General features: G+C 39.3%; 1 protein-coding gene across 10 annotated transcripts in view; it reads right to left on the bottom strand.

Moving 5' to 3' along the window:
• The window catches only part of LOC134541226 (E3 ubiquitin-protein ligase HECTD1), a 151,499-nt gene that overhangs the window by 49,617 nt on the left and 80,202 nt on the right, over positions 1-21,680 (bottom strand). For 8 of the 10 annotated variants that reach the window (XM_063384483.1, XM_063384490.1, XM_063384486.1 and 5 more), the window contains 9 exons: positions 20,231-20,398; positions 19,077-19,199; positions 17,879-18,118; positions 14,084-14,215; positions 13,285-13,559; positions 11,835-12,087; positions 10,555-10,789; positions 7,249-7,425; positions 3,009-3,170 (listed from right to left, as the gene is read on the bottom strand). In XM_063384483.1, coding sequence (XP_063240553.1) covers positions 3,009-3,170; positions 7,249-7,425; positions 10,555-10,789; positions 11,835-12,087; positions 13,285-13,559; positions 14,084-14,215; positions 17,879-18,118; positions 19,077-19,199; positions 20,231-20,398 — 1,765 coding nt within the window. The remainder of the gene's footprint in view (positions 1-3,008; positions 3,171-7,248; positions 7,426-10,554; positions 10,790-11,834; positions 12,088-13,284; positions 13,560-14,083; positions 14,216-17,878; positions 18,119-19,076; positions 19,200-20,230; positions 20,399-21,680) is intronic. The other 2 variants (XM_063384482.1, XM_063384487.1) reach the window with 2 other exon arrangements.

The following is a 21,680-nucleotide window of genomic DNA, read 5'->3' on the forward strand; positions in this document are numbered from 1 at the left end:
ACCTAACTAATGAATACATTTGTAGCAGAACAAACAAATTCAAGAGAATTATCGAGTTGAAAAAAATTAAAAACAGCTCTTGGAAAAAAAAAAAAAAGGAATGATGAAAAATAATTAAATAACATGGTGTGTGAGAGTTTTAAGAGTGAGAGATAGAAACCTCAAGGCACCATCTTCGATTCAAAAGTTGTGTGTACGAAATACTTATGTCCGTGTTAAGGGAGACATCTCACACAATAATATTTTTCAGAGAGCATAAAAAAGTCTGACTATTGATACAATTTTTACAGTGGCAAATGACGTAATCCGAGATACCTTCCCCGATGCTTGTCCCTCTAATTTAGAGCTCCCCTTCCTCAGGAAGGGAGCATGTGGAGTCGAGATGCTGTTCAGGGTCTTCTCAATGGCTACCTCGCCAAAAGGCAACCGAGGAAATGAGAGGCAGGAACGCTAACACTCAGCCTGCTTCACGTCCAAACTCAGGGGGTTCCTCACAAGCATGAACATAGGTCGACGGACTGTAAAAGACTAGACGGATATCCAGAGCACGATCATTTTATTGTGCCTCAAGAACCCAACAGCCTAATCCGGCTCCCTTGACACTATGACAGCAGCCTACGCAAAGCCAACCGAGTTATAAGAAAACGAAACGAGAAGCGGAACTGCCTGCGACAACCCAGCAGTCTTCTTATTGGAGACAGGCGTAGGGGACAGACGGAAAAACAAAACGAAGATCGAGAACAATTAACCTTCCAAGATACAGCACCCCTAAGCTAGCGAGAAGCAGTAAGCATGGCAGCTGCCGGTAGTTACAGTACGCAGAGAGAGAAAATAGAAACAGCGATGAGTCCTGAGAGGCGCGAGGCAGGTCGACAACTGGACAATGCCTGGCACTGACAGCAACCACACTCTAGTTTATAGTTTCGAGACAAAACTTTGTGGATTTATTTTCAGGCCAATTTCATTTTTAAAACGGGAGATTTTGGTGTTGTTTTTATTTTTTATTAAATCTGTTTATTAAAAAAGATAGCTTATTACTGGATAAAATTATACATACATGTTTCATAATACTGATTTCTCCACAACAGTCTCAAATTGACCGATACTTCTTCAATGTAATTACTATTTGTATTAAGCATGTCTATATTTTCGGAAAAAAATCTTCTAGTGTCGTAATTAAAATATGCAACTAACTAATAAAAATTTCAAGATTTAAAAAAATTATTGTTTCCAATCTTTAATATATTTAATTATGGTATAATATGTTTAAATAAATTACTTTCATTGAATTTGACATTTAAATGTTAGGTATTTGTCATTAGAGTTAAGTTTTGATTGAAAATGCTAGTTAGTTTCATTATTTATTCATAATTGAATTTTGGTCTTACATGGTCTATTGAATTGCTTTTCAGTGTTATTTCAGTTTTATCGCAATCTACCATATAATATTGTCTGCGAGAAAGGGTGAGCACATAGTCGATTGGCGGCCCATGTCGAGCAAGCCAGGAAAGAGGGGCCGTGTGTTCCACGCCCTCACTCCAGGCAAATGCAGCTGTAGTGCTGTGGGCGTTGCCCTCTCACCCAGCATAGCAGGTGAGACTCAGGGCGGTATTTCAAGACGCTAGGGTAAGGTAGCAAATAAGCACTGCCTTGTTGCGACACAACCGCAACCTAACTCGCAGGCCGTATTCAAAGGACGTATCCACACCGAATCCCTGTTAAGGGAACAGATAGGCAGCAGTTTCAATAAACGGGGCTAAAAAACTGTTTCCAACGAATTCTAGTGGACGTTTCGCAACCATCCATACAATTGTTACCGTAAAAATACAAAGATAGCAGCAGCATCGCTCAAAAATTGAACCACCCTGCTAATTTACTCAAATACTTTTTATAAGTTATGAATAGTTCTTGTCATGACCATTTAAGTGTACTAAATGTATTCCAGGATAGTTTTGCTATCATAAAATTTCATTTTGCACATCATCACGCTTAGTACGGCCCCCGATATTCACAAAAATGACTATGTATGAGTTAATGGCGCCAGATGCAGGTTTACCATCTGGACAAAATCAAGGAAAAAGTGAATCCTGAGTATGCGCGGAATTTGGTCAACAGAACGGCAGTTGATACGACAGCAAAATCCGTTCCTTAAAAATAAGGGACTGGCCGTGTCCTATGGTGCACTAGGAATACGGTTAGGGTACAGATGTAGGACATCCAACACCTAAACCCTTATGTTCAAGTGTTGGAATACTGGCCCATTCAGGGTCAATTCAGCAGAATCCGAGTGAGTGCTTGAGATAGACTGGATGGGTTACCCTTTACCGCTACTGAACCCACCTTGGGCACTAACGGGCACTGGTGACAGGTGGCCTACGTCACAGCAGTAAAGAGTGGAAGAAGGAAGGTAGAACGAGGGTACTGAAGTCTTTGGTCTGCCGAAAGTTGCAATGCGCGGCACATGGTAAGTCATTCTTAAAAATAAATCGAATACTGAGCACCAGTGATTGCAGCCAATAATTGTTTCTAAAAATTGTCACAGCCTGAAAACTGTTGAATTTACGAAGGTGTCTTTCAGTTTTCATCCCTCCCCACAGGAAAAATACCACAAAAACGACCAAACTTTTTGGAAAATCCAACATTTTAATTAAAACACTTCAGATCTGTCGAAGCCAAATTTTTAACACTTAAGCATATGATTTATATTATGTATTCAATTTCAGGTCATTATGAATTTTTACTTTTGAATACAGCTGCTTAGGATTTCTGGAAAACAAATATCTATTTTCCAAAAAAAAATTTACTTCATTCTTGGACAAATCAAAATATGCCAAAGTAAAAAAAAAAATAGTTTAAGAATTTCTGGATGTTTTACAGAGTTAATGTATTCTGTCTACCACACACACTGATGAGGGCAGATATGGCCGTTGAACCTTGCACATTCTACAACTACAACTATTTCTAAGTCTAAAGCAGTACTACAGGCACACTGATGAAGGAGGTCTTACCACCAGTGGAGAAAACTGCCACTTTATTGGCCGCGACAGCGACTGGCGCCCCCGCCAAGATGTCTGCCTCGAACCCAGGGGCTAGCCTCAGATCATACTTCCCCTCCGCTCCCATACGGTACGAGTTGGACCCCCCGTGGTCCCAAGTCACATCAATCCACCCTTGAAAAGAAGGACCCAGTTAAGTGAGCCACGAAGTCGGGCAGGGGAAGCAATTTCCAACCAACAGCGACACGTGACAACAATCCTCTCGAGATTGCAGTAGTAGGGGGCATCCCAGCCGGAAGACAAATCGCGAATGATCGACCAAAAACCTTCCACCGTCCAGATAAAGTATTGAAACATGCTCTTGGCAAGAGCAGCAGAAAAAAAAAATAAACAACAAATGCCCATCGCGATGACGTTCTTTATAATGTCTCTTGGATCGAGGGCGCCAGGGCTGAGGTGACCAACCAACGTTACTATCTAGCAGCAAGATACAGGTATCTTAACACGTACTTATCCCCAACCCAACATAGCAAGTCACATTCACATTGAACACACAAAAACTCCAGATCGAACTACCAACCACTTGAAGAAAAAAAAAACCACATTAGTAATGTTGTCACGTGTTGATATTGGCTGCTCTAACACACATAACAGAATGGCAACATTTTCATATTGATTCCCCCACCCCGCACCTTTTTTTTTTTTTTTTTTCAGATTTAAACTTTACTCGAGCCATACACACGCATGCCCTGTTGTGCCTCTGCATTATACATTTCTGATGATTAATACAAATCAGTGTCTTGACTACAAATTATTCAAGGTAACAAAAATATAAATGAATCTGCATTTGACATTTGTAAGAAACACTTTAACAGCAATATCCGGGCCTAACTCTCATGCTCGTAAATAATATGTACATAAAACATAGCGGTTTTAAAATGAGAAACTGAAACCATACTCAATTTACCAATAGTTGGACCGAAATTATTATTCGATTCGGAGCCACAGGCTGGAAGCAGTTCACGATGACGTCTATTATTTCTACACTTACAAAATTGAAATTATATACAAATATTTAAATTTGGAACTACTTAATGATTGTTTTCCAAGAATTTTTTCAAGTTTTCCCAAGATATTTCCTGGTTTGTCAATAACATACCAACCCTGTAAAATGTAAATCATGAGAAACTAATAATTACGTACTATGTATAAAGATTTTAATGAATGCCATGTATCACAATAATTGAAATAGTTAATTTGAAATAAAATTAATGTTTTTAAGATGATCAACTTCAAACATTCTCCTGCAAATTATTATTTTTTTCCTGTTCATCAAAGAAAATCACCTTGAGATGGTTTTGGCTCATACGGCAATTAAATTGAAAACAATTCAAACCCTTAGTTAGCAACTGTAAACAGATTTTATTCATCCTGTATTAATCTTACATGAAAATTAGAGTGATTAACAATTTTACTAAACAGGTAATAGTATATATATTTATAGGTCTCGTACCTAACAAGGCAGATCATTTTCTTATATAAGATTTTCTTAAGAGGCCATATACAAAATATACTCCTACAATGACCAACACTACTCCCTACAACTGACTACAATTCCCACTACATCAGCATCAAATAGTCCATCATACCACCACCACCACCAATAAGTTCATATCTAAAACCCACATTAAGCCTATGTTGAGTCAAAATCATAAAAATCATAAAAAAGCTGGCCCAGTGTAAAGTCGACAGTAATTTTTAAGGGGCAAACTTCTTTGAATTACAGCAAGATACATACATTCTTTAAAAATAAAACATACCTGAGTTTTAATTAAATATGCTGAATAATTTCATTTTTTTTTTGGACTTGATGCTTTATGGTGTATTAACTTGCATTTTGGTGTTACATGATATATTGACATCTTTCCGGTGTTATTTCGGCTTTATTGCAATTCACTGTATAATCTTGTCCCTGGCAATTGGGCTTTGCGATATGTTTTACATTGATTGTTTAGTTAGAGATGCAGTGAAACTTTTAAAACACAAAGTGATTTTAAAAAAAATTTCCCAAAGAGGCCAACATTTAAATCATCCTCCGTGTCTTGAAAAGGTATGATGATTCATGGACACCAATGAATTTCAGTCAATCAGCTAGCACTGACTGTCGACAAGTCGCCTCTTGCATCACGATCATGGGCTCGGGAATCATCAACAAACAACTCACGGATGCACGGAGTTGTAGGAAAAGTTAGTGCCTAGCCACATGTACGAAATTAAAATAGCAAATACAAATCATTTTGAATTTCTGTTGCATCACCACAAACATTATCCAACAGAACTACGACACACACAAAGTTCAACCTACAGTCAGGGCTGTCCAAAGCAACCAGGGGGCAAGTGCCCGTGGGGAGGGAGGGGGGGGGGGAGGCAAATAATTTTGTCCAGCCCCCTTCCCCATTGACTACAACTTTCCAAACACAAAAATATTTTCATGCATGGCCCACCACACAAACATGTGATCATTTTTTTTCCCCCCCCCTGAACCAAAATTTAAAATCACTAGAGATACAATTTTTTTTTAAAAATTAGATTTAACAAATATTCTGAACGTAATGAAGAAAACTATATATCCCCACGGATGATCATAGTTCTCTTTTACTTAACTTTAATTCAGGTTCTTTTCGTACTTAAAGATATTAAAAGCAAAAACAATTACAAAAAAAATGTATATATACAGTAGAACCCGTTTATAGTGAACCCGCCTATAATGAATTCCCATTTATAGTGAATTTCCGTCTCGGTCCCGGCAAAATGATGTGAGGTTATGTATTAATTTATTGGATATAGCGCACAACTTTTGTCAATGTTGATACGTTTTCCCGTGTACCACGAACAAATTTTGCCGACATAATGCACATTTATCTCAAATATTTTCATATAATTACAAGTATTTTCACAAAACGTCTATTCTGGATCACATTAACGTTTTTCTCCCCAATATGCTACTCCATTGTCCACTGTTCATAATATAAACAAGTCGTAATCGAGTGGCCTTGGTAGGCTACGTGTAGCCAGAAATGGTGCTCAGTTAGGTGAAAATAAAAAATAGTTTTCCCTGCAGAGTTAAAGAATGGGCGAACGCGTGTACATTTAATAAGTTATCAAAATTAAACATAAATTACCGCCACACAAATACGTATGTACATTATAGCAGCAAATTCAATATTTTTACGTCTCATTTTTATTGTTCACGTTTCGGACATTTTGATCGAGTAAGGTTTTTAAGACTACCACTAGATAGAACTCTGTGGACTAAATTTTTCCATAGAAAGTAAGAAATTTTCGTTCCAGCTTTAGCAACTGCGATACTAAATGATACGTAGTGATCTTTGATGCGCCAGACTCGTTATTTTTCGTTTATTTACTTTTGACGGTAAAAAGAATTTCGTGTTATTAAGCTGCAAATGTGCTTCAATAAGAAATACGTACATAAAAAAGGGTGAAAAACGCGTTAAAAAACGTAAGGCATTATCTGTGCGAGATAAAGTGGACATTATTAAAAAGGTAGACTCCAACCCCACTGTCCCGCACGTGTTAATATCAAAGGAACTGGGAATTGCAACATCCACATTAAATACAATATTAAACAAGCTGAACAATCTTCTTTCTCAAACTGCGAATACGTCACAGAGTATTAAACGCCTGAAAAAAGGAAAATACGCCGATGTCGAAGAACCATTAATAGAAAGTTTGTACATGTGTAGTGTATTAAAAATAATATCTGCATTTGCTCATAAAACTGTTGCTTTGTGTATTTTCATTCGTTCTTTTCTTGGCTTAGGCCTATGTGTAGTTAAGATTATGCTTTTGAGTATGTATTGCCAATATAAAAGTTTTCCCAGATATAAAGTTTCCCCTCTATAGTGAACATATAAACTACTCCCTTCAGATTCATTATAACAGGGTTCTACTGTATAAAAATTAAAAATTTAAACAAAATATAGCGTAAGTGTTCAGGCCGGGTGTAAATGTTGAATTTGAATTTCCCGCGAACGCCAGCGTTGGAATAGTGACGCTGCTGCTCCAATCGCCATCTTGTGGCCAGTCCGTCCTCGTTTTGTTTTTCGCTTCGGTAGGTCGGCCGTGCGCGACGGTAGAATTTCGCGTTCATTTGCGATTTTACAGGTCCGCTATGACGACCGAGCCCATACAGTAAGCAGTGCACTGAAATGGGAACGCCGTCTCCACTCACCGTTGTGCAGCTCCCCCGTGACCGTCCCCTCGCCGGGCGGGCTGCCGTCCTGGTCACGCCACTTCCAGTCCAGCCCGCGCACCACCCGGGCGCCCACCAGCAGGTGCTTCAGCACCTGCGTGCGCAGCAGCCGCCTCTGCCGGCGCAGGCTGGCCTCCGCCTCCTTGGCCGCCTTGCCTGCGCACCAACCACCACGCACCCCCTCGCCGTCAACCCCTGCCCTCGTGTGTCGCCTCGCGAGAGGCGCGTCCCGGCAACTTCACAGCAGGGATGTACCGATTCGAATCCCGATCAACTGTGATCGCCCGATAATGGAGCATCGGTAATTAATCTTAATCTGCGACATTTCAACCGATTATTTAGACGAAATTGTCGACATTTTCCCTTTATGTTTATCATAGTTATCTCTTAGCATTATAAGAAAAACATGCCAATGATGCTAATATATTATTTTAACGGTAAATGGTAAACTATTTTAAGTTTAATTCATGAAACACCGTTCAGACTGTAGGCCCACACGCGCGCTGAAAGTTTTCAGAAACTTCATCTTCTCGTAAATAAAATGTACTCTTTATTTTATTCAATCGACAATTTTCTTCTTGCATGTATGGCTAGTATTTCCATTATTGTTAGCTCCATGCATCAAACAACCGCTTTGAGTGCCGCTTGTAATAAAATACAACATAAAGCAGTATAAAACACAATAATATTATTTGAACAGCCCCCATCACAAGATCTCCATTTTACATTTAGGTTACGCACGTCATGTGATGAACAAAAACAATTTGGCCAACTTATCTCACTTCACCGGAATTTCCGTTGTATACGTGAACCTTTTTCTATTATTTTTTATTATGATTGAAGTTGCTTTAATAATGGGAAATTCTTCTTTACTTTTTATTTTTATCGTATATTAACAACAAATATTTAACCAGGAATAAAAGTTCACGATTGCCATAGTTGGTGGTCAGTTGTAGGAATATTTATGTTTGTGACCGAAATTAATTTTTGAATATTGGTAATGTCTGTGTTAGCAAAGACAACTCGGCGACTGTAGATTGTTTTATTGTTTTCTAGTCACTAATGCACAACCATACATTACGTAAACGGAGTGACGAATTCTTTGATCAAATAATATGCTATATTTTGTATTTATGTACGTAATAATCAGGCAAATATAATCTGTATTCTTAATCGGTTTGGAACATCAGTAACCGGTTTTTCAATATCGGTACATCCCTACTTTATAGTGTGTATATCTTGACATTTGTTGTTGTTTGAGCTTGGACAAATCTAAGTAAATAGGATATTTTTCCTTGCTGTGTGAGATGCGTTGCGGAAGACTTTATCACAGCTGTGCTCCAGACACTGAAGAAAACAAAAGACAAGTCTACTCAAGATGGTCGCCTAAGCACAAGTCGGTGCTAGGCGCTGATTCAATTTTATAGATTAATTTTGTAGGAAGTTTTCGTTCCCGTTGTCAAAGGAACAAGGCGGAACTACAAGTTTTCAAATTTAAAAAAAAAAAAAAAAAGGAATTGTCTGTAAAGTCGGTTTACGGACGATAATTTTACATGATAACGTCAAATCAAATTTTTTAAATCGCTGCTTTTAAAAAGCCCGCCTTAACCTGTTCGATATTACAGAAGATTTTCTCGAACGGTGGTCAACCGGTTCTTGCACGCTCGGCTCAGGCGGAACGTGACAATGAGTCATGCTTTTTCATGCATGCAGCCGGCGTTCATCGATTTATAAGACGTTATCACGTCAAAAAGTCTTCGCGCATTCCTGTGATTATCAAATTTATTTTTTGAACACCCACAGAACCCTACTACGTGCCGATGACTTCACCATTAACTTTTAGGTATGCTTTAACAAAGCAATAATTTTTAAATGTCAAACTACAGAATAATATCATAGCCAAAAAAATGTTGAAACCAAGATGCCCGGCTAGTCAGGAGTATGCGTGTTAGTAAGGCGGAGCCATAAGTGAGAAGTTCGCTGGTGCTTCTTAAGCAGTTATCTCCTCTAAGCACAAGGCTCAGAACTACTGTGCAGTCTTCTCACCGTGCATAGGACCACCATGAGATTTGAGCGCTAAACCTTAACATTACATGGTAGAGTAACGAAGGTAAAGATGTAACACAAGGACTTTGAGCGCTTTCAAGAATCCTTACTGGGTACTACGGGTCTAAAAAATTACTCTGAAAACACACTTTCAGCCCTTTTCACTCCCTGCAAATACAGTTTAAAACAAAATCCAGAATCAGAACTACTCATCTGAACTCAGCGTATTCATAACTGCCTTTCGTAAAAAAATAAACCACTCTGGTATCTAAATCCTGCGGTTTACCTTAAGTTTTGCAAACCACGTGTAAGCCCACGTAGGTGGGGGGCCTTAATGACAAAAGTATTATTTTAGTCATGCGTTAATACAATTTTTTGATGTGAAGCGAATATAAAACCAATGTTTAAAACATTTGTAGAATTGAATTACGAATATTAACCTCGGCTTATACTTATTTTTTATTTGTAAAATACTAGATTGAAGTGAAAAACTAATATTTTAATGTTTGAACTGATTAAGTGATTAACCATGCATAGAGACCGGAAAAATTCGCGGATTCATTTCACGACAGCCTAAAATTCATATAGTTATACCTCAGTGCTGCCTCTGCTATTGGCTCACAACTTACCTGGATGACTACAGGCCAGTGAGAAACACTCAACCAAAGCTGTGTAGAATCACAGGCTGCTACATCGGGACTCCTTCACAAGACAGCAGCCAATGAGAGGGTGACATTTGACCGAGTGCACGTAGAACTATAAATTCATCCTACAGGTCATTGAACGAGCGAATTTTTCCGGTCCCTAACCATGCATAATATTAATACTAAAAATATAAATTAAAAAAAAAAAAATGTGTAAAACATACAAAAAAAAAACTGAAAAATTTCATGAATGAATCTTAGGTTTCCATGTTTTAGAGCTTCACCACAAACGCCTAGCTTCACATCAGATGCTTCATATGAAACGAATAGCACATTTCCTGACCAAGTCAAATGGGATATTAAGAAGAGATTAATATTTTAATGTTTGAACTGATTAAGTGATTAACCAACCATGTATAATATTAATACTAAAAATATTAATTTTAAAAAAAATATGTAAAACATACAAAAAAAATTCATAATTCCATGAATGAATCTTAGGCTTCAATGTTTTAAAGCTTCACAACAGATGCTTCATACGAAACGAACAGCACACTATAGGACGTGGCCAAGTGGAACGGTACGGGGAGCGCACCCAGGTCCTCGCAGACGCCGGTGACGGTGCCGTACACCTCGAAGCCGGACAGGCTGAGGTAGTGGGTCTGGCCCGAGGCGTTCTTGCCCGCCTGCTGCAGCCGCACGTGCCGCCAGCCCTGGGACTCGTCCGCGGGCGGCTCCAGCAGCCAGGACGACGTGCTGCCCGGCTCGTTGAGCGAGCCGTCGTCCACGTGCGTGTACAGGGTGGTCCAGGCGACCCCGTCCTTCGACACCTGTGTCCCGCACCACACACACCAGCAGAACAGCATTATTCATTATTCACATTACTCAAATCAGATATGAAATGAAAGGGAAACTTGTTAGGTAGTACAGGGAATTAGGGTGCTTGTATACATTTGGTATGGAGAGAGAGAAAGAGAGAAAGAGAGAGATAAAGAGAGAAAGAGAGAGAGAAAGAGGGAAAGAGAGAAAGAGGGAAAGAGAGAAAGAGGGAAAGAGAAAGAGAGCGAGAGAGAGAGAGCGAGAGAGAGAGCGAGAGAGAAAGAGAGCGAGAGAGAAAGAGAGCGAGAGAGAAGGAGAGCAAGAGAGAAAGAGAGCGAGAGAGAAAGAGAGCAAGAGAGAAAGAGAGCGAGAGAGAAAGAGAGCAAGAGAGAGAGCAAGAGAGAAAGAGCAAGAAAGAGAGCGAGAGAGAGAAAGAGATTGAGAGAGAGAAAGAGCGAGACCAAGAGAGAAAGAGTGAGAGCGAGAGAGAAAGAGTGAGAGCGAGAGAGAAAGAGAGAGCAAGAGCGTGAGCAAGAGCGTGAGAGAGGGAGAGCAAGAGCGAGAGGGAGAGAGAGCGAGAGAGCGAAAGATCAAGAGCGAGAGAGCGCGAGAGAGCGAAAGATCAAGAGCGAGAGAGCGAGAGAGAGAGAAGTGGGCTGCCTCACTCTATTCCATAGTAAACAGATAAACAAGAACCGATGGTCAACACCAACGCTGTATTTCTTGCACCAGCTGACACACCGAACACAAAGACTTCAATAAAATTGTATCCATGAAACTCTAGTGAAGATAAGATATATATGGTGCAACCCTTACAGCGAAAATGTTAAGATTTTTACGCCCATGATTAAAGGTGCGCCCCATAGCAGGGGGTGACACTTCTGCAGGTAGGGAGGAAACATTTCAAGGTGCAGCACTTTGCCGAAAAGGCAGATGGGTGAACGGCAACAAAAGTATTACAATGGGCAGCAGCCAAAGTGTTAAGACATAGAATGTCCCACTGTAATAAAAATTTAAAGAGAATGATTTATTTATTTAATTAATTAATTATTTTACCTGAAAGAACCAGTTCCTCAAGGCGGAGCGGCCGTACCCGCGGGCGTGCCTCAGGGTGTAGCAGGTGGGTATCACCCACACACCCAGGTCGACGGCGAACCAGGCGCGCTTGTCGTCGTTGGTGTGGCAGTTGAGCGCGTTGGCGTCCCTGCTGAGCACGTCCTCCAGCCGCCCGTACGGCAGGTTGCGGCCGTCCGAGGACGTCACCATCACCAGGCCGTACTGGCCCGGGTTCACCCACTCGGGACACGTCCTGGGACACACAGGACACCGTTTTGGAGCGCCGTTTTCCGAAAAAAAAAAACATTTCGGCCGTAGTCGGAGATCTTTAATTCCCACATCCTTCTGCTCGGTACATCTACTTAACTTCTGATTTATACACGTGTGAATTCAGCATTTACTGACCTATACTGCCACACCACTGCATTAAGAGTGCCACAGTCTACATTCACCAAGTGTTTTGGGTGTTTTTTTTTATTAAGTAGATTTCAAAGAAAGACTAAATATTGTAGCAGTTACCATGGTGCGACTTCCGGAAAACTTTTATATAGTTTTTAGTTTCCCCAAAATCGTCAACTCAAATGTTTAAATACACAAAGCTAAAATAACACATTTTTATGGACACAATAAATGCTGCAATTTATGACTAATCACTTACAAACTAAAACATAAAATATAGTAATGGAAAATCTAGGTAGAGTTGTTAATGGGCAAAATTCCGCTTAAGGGGTAGAAATGGGGACTGTTTTTGAAAAAGATAAAAACTGTTATAACTCCCATGCAGTGAAACCTCATTAGTAAAAATCCTGTTAATAAAAACTCTCATTAATACAAAGTGTTTTCACAGACCCTAGAAATCACCTAGGAGTTATAGTGCTAAGTAATTTTAATGTAATTTAAAATTTAAAGTTGTTTTTCTTCCAAGGGCAGACAATATTACATCTAGTAAAGGATAGTTAATACAAATATCCAAAATATTGTAAAGTAAAGTGACATTTCAAATAAAATAATAGATACTGAAACACTACTGCCACTTCCTGTTTTAAAATAATCCCTCATACTGACGAAAGTGGCACCCTAAAATCTCTTAAAAATACCGCTAAAAATAAAAGCTGATATCAGTGCTCACCAATGCAGTTATATGATGTTTATATTAAACATTCATCATCTGAATTTTTCAGCATCTTAGGTATTGAAATCAGTATGATACAACATTTAGTAAACATCATTTTTGTGGAGTTACATACAAACAATTAAATACTTACATATACATATTTTTTTTAAATCAAACAAAAATTTACACAAAAAACTTTGTTTTTTGTGAATTTTGTAAAAGAAAAAATAACCTTACCTATTTTAGGTATTTACTAATAGTGAAATTATCTTTCAACAGCCAAAATCATAGGGAAAAAAGAAATAGACTATTCAGATAATTTTGTTAAGGACTCACTTTCCATTGGTTCCAATCCAATAGATTATCCCGTTCTCGTCAAAGTCGTGCTGGTGGCGGAAAGTGATTTTCTGCCCCTCCTTCAAGTGACGGACGAACGCGAACGTCGAGCGCTCGTAATCGTACCACTGCTTCGCCACCATCTTGAGCAAATAGCGTTCCAGCTGGGCGATCGTGCTGAGGGGTTCCATCTTGAGGCTCCGACCAGTCCGGTCGATCAGCGAGCTCTCGCCCGGGGCCTTCTCCAAGCGAAACCTCAGGCGACGAGTCAATATCTGGCAAACAAGAAATAAACAGTGACAGAAATAATATTACAATATTTTCTAATAATAAAAAACATTTAGTTTATGATTTTTTTTTAACTCTTATTAGGATATATATGTATTAATAGACATTGATATATTAATTAATACTAATAGACATTAATAATATTATTATGTAACTAGAAATGTTAAAAATCCTCTTGGAAATGTTAAGCCCCCAGCCCTATAAAGTAAACAATACAGTCCGTAAAATTTTTTAATTTAATTTTAGGTTGCTCAATCTGAAAATGTTATTCAACATTTATTTAAATGTATTTAAAATGTACACAAGACATAATATTAGCATTATAAATTTACTGTGTCGAAAAAAAATCAGCAAACACACTTGTTTGATTGGAAAAATCAATTATTTTGATTAGCATACCTAATCTTTTACGGAAAAAAAAAATTGATTAGCACTCTCGTTTTCCTGGAACAAATTAGGACATTACTTTGAGGGGCGGGTGTACTCTCAGTAATGCGCAAAAAAATCTTACCTGCAGGCCATATCCAGAACCTGGAGTGTCGTAGAGGTAAACCGGAAGTTTTTCTATGGACTCCAGAACAGACACTAACTTATGCACCAGTATGTCCGCTGAATTCACCATGCCACTCTCAGTTTCCTGCTCCTGCAAAAAAAAAAAAAAAAAAAACTTGGTACATTTGTGATATACTCCATGAAAACAAGACATTGGAGGCCTTCAGGGCTACTGGGACAACTTGTACAATATTTTGCCCTCAAATATATTTTTTATTTGATAGTCTAAACCTGAAGTAAGGTACCTATGTACCAGCTCTATCCGTACCAATGGCCAAAGTGGGCTATAAATATAATGTTTGTGATATAATCCATGAAAACACACGGAGACAACCTGTACGATATTTTGCCTGCTTATTAATTTATTTGAATGTATATACCTGTAGGAAGGGACCTATGTACCAGCTCTATCAGTACCAATGGCCAAAGTGGCCAAAAAACCAAAGTTTGTGATATACTCCATGAAAACAATACATTGGAGGCTTCAGAGGCCCTGGTGCTACCTCTACGATGGTTTTTACTGATAGTACACACCTTTATTAAGGTCGCCATGTAACTGCTCTATCGTTATGTTCGCACATTTTGTTGTAAAAATATTTTTAAAAACTCGGGTGGAAATTGCTGTAGTTTCGTGGAATGACTTAGGCTGTTGTTGTCCCATGCTCTCTGTCCCGGGAGGCCTGTGGCCTATTTCATAAAACTACAAGTCTACAAGTTACAAGTAACTTTGCTAGTAACTTGTAAAAACTTTGATAATGTTGTTTCATAAAGCTACAAGTAAATACTTGTAGTTACAAGTGAAATGCTACAAGTTACAGGTTAATTTTACAAGTAAATAAATGTTTTTGTTTCATAAACAAACTTGTAGCTTGCAAGCATTTGTAACTTCTGAGAAATTGCTACTAGTGTCAATACATAGGTAGAATATTGTGCAAGTCCAATTATATTAGTTGTAAATCATTAAAAAGTCTATGCTTGTCTATAGAATGATATTATAACATCTTAGAATACAATTGATATTATTGTATTTACTGATTCTGATGAAGATGACATAGATTTTGAGGTTATGAGGCGACCACGCAATTTTAGAGAGAGATTGAACATGGGACTTGGCACAGTATTTGAGTATAACGAAATGTTCCGCATGAGTGCTGTTAAACTGGAGGAGCTAGTACAAGATATAGGTCATCTATTGGATCACCCTACACGAAGAAATAAATTGTTATCTGCAAGGGAACAAATATTTGTCTCTCTACATTTGTTGGGAAATGGCGGACAGTACCATGCAGTTGGAGATATGCATGGTATTTCCAAATCAACAGTACACAGATGTATCAAAACATTTGTAAATGCTGTCAATGAAATCATTTTTATCAGCATACACTTCGCAACAACTATAACCTACAAATTTGTTACATAATCAAAACACGAACAATAAACAGCTGACTCGTAAACTTGTAGATATGTGTTACAAGTGCATCAACTTCTACAAGTCAAGCAACTTTCTTTGTGAAACACTTCAGATTCACACTTGTAAGAAATTCCCTTGTAACTTGTAAATAGTAACTTGTAGACTTGTAGTTTTATGAAATAGGCCACTGATAGAGCTAATTTCAGCTCATTACATACATGGCCACGGTAGCCTTTTCTACCTCTCGCAGATTTGCTCGGTGAAGTCCTGCATTTCGTGGACCATGGCCGATGAAACTTTAAAGTGTGGCTGCAATAGCTTGCACTCGGGATTGAACATGTTTAACATTTGACTCTGCAGCTTCAAGCTGACCGGGGAGCATAGTAAACTTCATCATGCCCGCGGCAAAGAACGAACCACAAGACATAAATTACGTGATAACGAGAAAGAAGCAATATGACTTCACGATAAAAAAAAGCAAAAGAAAAAAAAGAGCTGCATAATTTACATCAGCACACCACAATTTTCTAGCCAACCATGTACAAACCAAAGTCAGTTGGAACCATAAAAAAAAAAAAAAAGCCAAGCAGGCCAACCTGTCGTAATTCACAGGCTTTCAAAATAATTACAATGCCCACACTTCACAAACAACTATAGATATCAAGAAAATTACCACAACATAAAAAAAAAACTGGACACTAGTTCCAGATGACCAGGGTTCGAATCCCGGTTAATCCATCATCTCAGTTTTTCATTGGCTTTCGGTGAAATCACTTCGCTCTGGATGGTTTGTAGCTGTAGGCTATGGACGATGCCATTCTTAATTTTATTTACTCTATTGTGTGAGTTCCTGTAATGATCTTTGTTACCAACAAGACGTAAAACTGGAATTCATTTTTATAAATCTATTTATAAATAACCTTAAATACTGCCCATTCAGGACCAAAATCAAGGTAAGTAAATGATTTTCACAGACTTTTAACAATTGGCAGTATAGTTCCAAGGGCCCAGCCTACCTTGGCACACATAAGGTGTGCATAGTTTCAAAATAAACCCTGCAATCCGAAACCTGCTCACGATATCCAAGTGCTGTCTGTTCACGAACACCACTTAACGATGTTCTGGTTCCATGTTTAGTTTAAAATATATTTTTAGGACAAGAAAATGGCTGAAATGTGTTTTTTTTCAGGATAATTTTAGGCACGGATTTTATCTTCCTTTCTCTGCCATATAATGTTATGGTAACCGTTCAAAAGCACTACAAGAAGACACAGCCTTGCGTTTAGAGGCGATACCACTTGAGCGCCTCACTCATCAACCCGCCTCACTAACTCAAATACACCTTTGGCTAGGCAGTCGCCTTAACGGGAATACCAAAGAACGAATTGCAATAAGTTGCTCTAAAGAAAAAAAATACAGATGATGAATTCATCTTCTTTAAAAAAATCATGACAACTGTACTGGTGAAATGTAACCAGATAGTGTATAACATGAGCAACAAAAGCATTTAAAGAACTAAAAATAGCTGGCAGCGTAGTAATACGACCTGGAGGCCTGGGTCAAGAGAGTGAGGATCACGGAACGTGCCAAACCACAGAATGCCGTTTAATGGAGAAAAGATAAGAAAAAATTTTCAAAAAAATGCAACACTTACTTGCTCAACCACACTCGCTTCGCCACAACGGTGTCATTCTGACTGACACTTTACGTACTTTTACATTATAATAATTTGTAATGAACAAGATTTACCAGCAAGTATATGCGCGCTTGAAGAATGTAGCAATGGTGTAATGTAAAAAATTAGTTATTAATTAACTCTCGCAATATGAATTTTTTTATATACATATTTAAAGATTAAGTTTTCGTAATGTCAGTGAAGTTTGATTAAAATTGGTGATTAATTTCGTGAATTTTGCGTTACCGCGTATCAACTCGCATTTCGGTGGGTCTGCCGTGTATCCACATGCTTATTTGGACGTAGTTACGCAAAAAAAGGAACCAACCCACCATTTTGTTATATATTTCATTTGAAAACAAATTAAAACGGCACAAGGTTGATCATACCGTCGTCGCTATTATCATATCAGTATTCATACCGGACCACTAAAATTATACCCGCATCATGTTATCAGTACGAGAATCACAATTTATGATTAGCTTTTAACTTCGAAACACTCGGAATAGGGTTTCATGGTGGGTCGGTTCCCTTTTCGCATAGCTACGTCCATTTGTGGCGTGTTGGAATTCGGAGGCGGCACGCGAGTGAAATTAGCGACGGTGTGCGGGGGAGCGGGCGAGCCGGGCGCAGGGAACCGCGGGGAGGTCCCCCGGGCGGACCGTCACCTTGAAGCAGTCCTTGAAGCAGCCGACGCGCTGCTTCTGCAGCCGGCTGGTCTTGCGGCTGTGCAGCCCCTCGTCCCAGCAGCTGGTGGACAGCAGCGACAGCAAGGCCTGCACCAGGCCGCTGCTCTGCAGCTCGTAGGCCGACGCCACCCCCTCCTCCCGCAGCAGCTGCGTCAGCTCCGCCAGGGCCTGGACCAGCATCTGCCGCCAGGCGCCCGCCCCTTCCCGGTTGTTGGTGTGCTGCGCGGGGGGGGACACACAGCAGGGTTCCAGCACATCTTCCAGATATTCATTCTCGCTACATCACAGCAAAAAAACCTTACAACTACCTTCTTACAGGGACCAAAACTTTTCGTACTTAATACTCGAAAAAACCAACACACATACAGTACACTCCCGATTATCCGCGAAATTAAGTGGCAGGGCCACCGCGGACAGTGAAAATCGCGGATAAATCCGCAAAAGAGCCGAAAATGAAGGAGGGGGGGGGGGGGGAGGAAACATTAATTTCATTTTAAAAAAGCTAAAAATTTACGAACAGCAAAAATTACAACCAACAGTAAAAAAAATGTTCAAACGATGCTTATACAATACATTTCGGTAATGTAAACATAAAAATGCTCAACCATACACTGGAAACAAAGTGCGACAGAGATAAAAAAAATAGCAACGCATGCCAGCCCATACTGCGTGAGTTCCGAGAAGGCCCGTGGGCGTTTTACTGTATACTGCACACATTACACTCGTCAGTTGAGTTCAAATTTGCTCACTTGTAGTAATATACTGATTAATTTATGTGCTGTATTTTTTGTAGCATGCGCTGATAATAGGGAGTTCACTATAATTTCAAAGAGAAAAATCATAAAATAAGTTTTTTCCAACCGGAGCATCCACAGATGTTGGACAGTAAATGTGCATCTTATTTTGAACGTCAAGTATGAAAAATTTCATCAAGAACAAAAATTCTTTTCTTAAAGGTGGGAAAATAAAATGGGCGGTAATTTACTCAAGTAGACTAATTATCTGCCTCTTGTTTTGAAGTTCAAGAGCGCAAAATTTAATCAAGCTCTCAGTACACACATAAACACATACACACACACGTATAATTAAAAATACAGCAGTGTATAACTATAATTTTAATTCTACTAAAACCAAACCGCATCTACCCGAAACAGTAATAACACTGTCCAGATCTTACCTGCTTCTGACAAGCCCTCTCGATCTGAGCGACGATGTTGCCGAGCTTGGCCACCACACCTCGCGGTTGCGCTTGCGCAGCCTTGAAGTACTTCTCGTATATCTCCTGGGCTTGCACCTTCACCTGAAAACATTACAGAATTACCACTTCGTAATAAAGAGGTCAGCTCACAAGTTATCTGCAGCAAATTACGGAAACAGGCAAGGGGTTTGATGTCGCACGGTAATGCACAAAGGCTTTCAGAAAGAGATGGGCCCGTCCAAACACCAAACTCCCTAATTTGAAAGATTACAGATTCAAGGGGGTAGGGGAGAGGGGGGGGGGGGGGGGGAAATTGAATTTAGAAACTCAATGCTGACTACTCTAAAATTTATAAGGTCTATCTATGTTTATATATGTATGTACCCATCAAATAACTGTTCCCCAAGATATTGTACTTTTAATATGTAATTACTAATTATGAAAACAAAAATTTTAATATGCATTGATATGGGAAACTCGGTTAGGTAAAAGATCATTTAAAGGGTTAAAATTTTGACTAAATTATAATTTTTTTAAATTTCTTGTACGTAACAATATTTTTAGCTATTGAGTCCTAAATTTTGTTTTAAGGGGTAGTTTCAAAGTACTCTCTATTATACAAATTTGAGATTCGGATTGGCATAAAACTGGAATTTTGCCCACCACTACTTTCAAATTACTATAATCTCGAAAAATTTTAAGCCTCAGTACCACCAACTCGGTGCTCACAAACTAAGTCACCCTGGGAATTACAAAATGAACTTCAAATTTGTAAATGCATGAACTAATATTCTTATTAATAACACACACAATAAGACAGCATGCGAACATAGATAAAAACAAAAACTCCAAACTATGTGTAAGGCAAAATACCACTACGAATATTCCACAATGGCTTTTATTTTTATCGGAATTAGGGAGAAATACAATTCTAAATTTTCCGTACAGATTTATTTTTAATGTTAAAATTATTCAAACGTAACTAAAATACTAAAAACCATTTATTACGAAATAAACATTTGCTGTCTAGTAATAGCTTACGGTACGCAACCACAAAGACACAATACAGCCTGCGTTTTCCGTACCAAAAGATGCTTCATTCTGCAGTAGGTACGTTGCGTGATCCGACCCACCTTCTGCTTCAGGGCTTCGATCTTGGAGCGGAGCCTCTTCCCGCGCTTGCCGGTCCAGCCGGCGGAGAACTCCGGCCCCAGGGACGTCTCCGCGGTGAAGGAGTGTTTGGTGCCTCGGTTAGACTCGAATATGAACCCGGGCAGGTCCTCCCGCAGAATGGTGGCTTGCTGCAACACGGATCAACTCAAATCAGGCCCCGAATCTCGGTCATGTGAGAACTACGAAGAACAGTTATTTTACTACAGGGTCAACTCAAATCAGGCCCCGAATCTCGCTCATTGAGAACTAAAAAAACAGTTATTCTATTACAGGGTCAACTCAAATCAGGCCCCGAATCTCGGTCATCGAGAACTACGAAGAATAGTTATTTTATTACAGGGTCAACTCAAATCAGGCCCCGAATCTCGGTCATGTGAGAACTACGAAGAACAGTTATTTTATCACAGGGTCAACTCAAATCAAGCTCCGAATCTCGGTCATCAAGAACTACGAAGAACAGTTATTTTATTACAGGGTCAACTCAAATCAGGCCCCGAATCTCGGTCATCCAGAACTACGAAGAACAGTTATTTTATTACAGGGTCAACTCAAATCAGGCCCCGAATCTCGGTCATCGAGAACTACGAAGAACAGTTATTTTATTACAGGGTCAACTCAAATCAGGCCCCGAATCTCGCTCATTGAGAACTAAAAAAACAGTTATTCTATTACAGGGTCAACTCAAATCAGGCCCCGAATCTCGGTCATCGAGAACTACGAAGAACAGTTATTTTATTACAGGGTCAACTCAAATCAGGCCCCGAATCTCGGTCATCCAGAACTAAAAAAACAGTTATTCTATTACAGGGTCAGCTCAAATCAGGCCCCGAATCTCGGTTATCGAGAACTACGAAGGACAGTTATTTTATTACAGAGTCAACTCAAATCAGGCCCCGAATCTCGGTCATGTGAGAACTACGAAGAACAGTTATTTTATCACAGGGTCAACTCAAATCAAGCCCCGAATCTCGGTCATGTGAGAACTACTAAGAACAGTTATTTCATTACAGGGTGAACTCAAATCAGGCCCCGAATCTCGGACATCGAGAACTACGAAGAACAGTTATTTTATTACAGGGTCAACTCAAATCAGACCCCGAATCTCGGTCATCAGGAACTACGAATAACAGTTATTTCATTACAGGGTCAACTCAAATCAGGCCCCGAATCTCGCTCATTGAGAACTAAAAAAACAGTTATTCTATTACAGGGTCAACTCAAATCAGGCCCCGAATCTCGGTCATCGAGAACTACGAAGAACAGTTATTTTATTACAGGGTCAACTCAAATCAGGCCCCGAATCTCGCTCATTGAGAACTAAAAAAACAGTTATTCTATTACAGGGTCAACTCAAATCAGGCCCCGAATCTCGGACATCGAGAACTACGAAGGACAGTTATTTTATTACAG

Source organism: Bacillus rossius, chromosome 18 (assembly GCF_032445375.1).
Source record: "Bacillus rossius redtenbacheri isolate Brsri chromosome 18, Brsri_v3, whole genome shotgun sequence".
In the NCBI taxonomy this organism is placed as follows: domain Eukaryota; kingdom Metazoa; phylum Arthropoda; class Insecta; order Phasmatodea; family Bacillidae; genus Bacillus; species Bacillus rossius.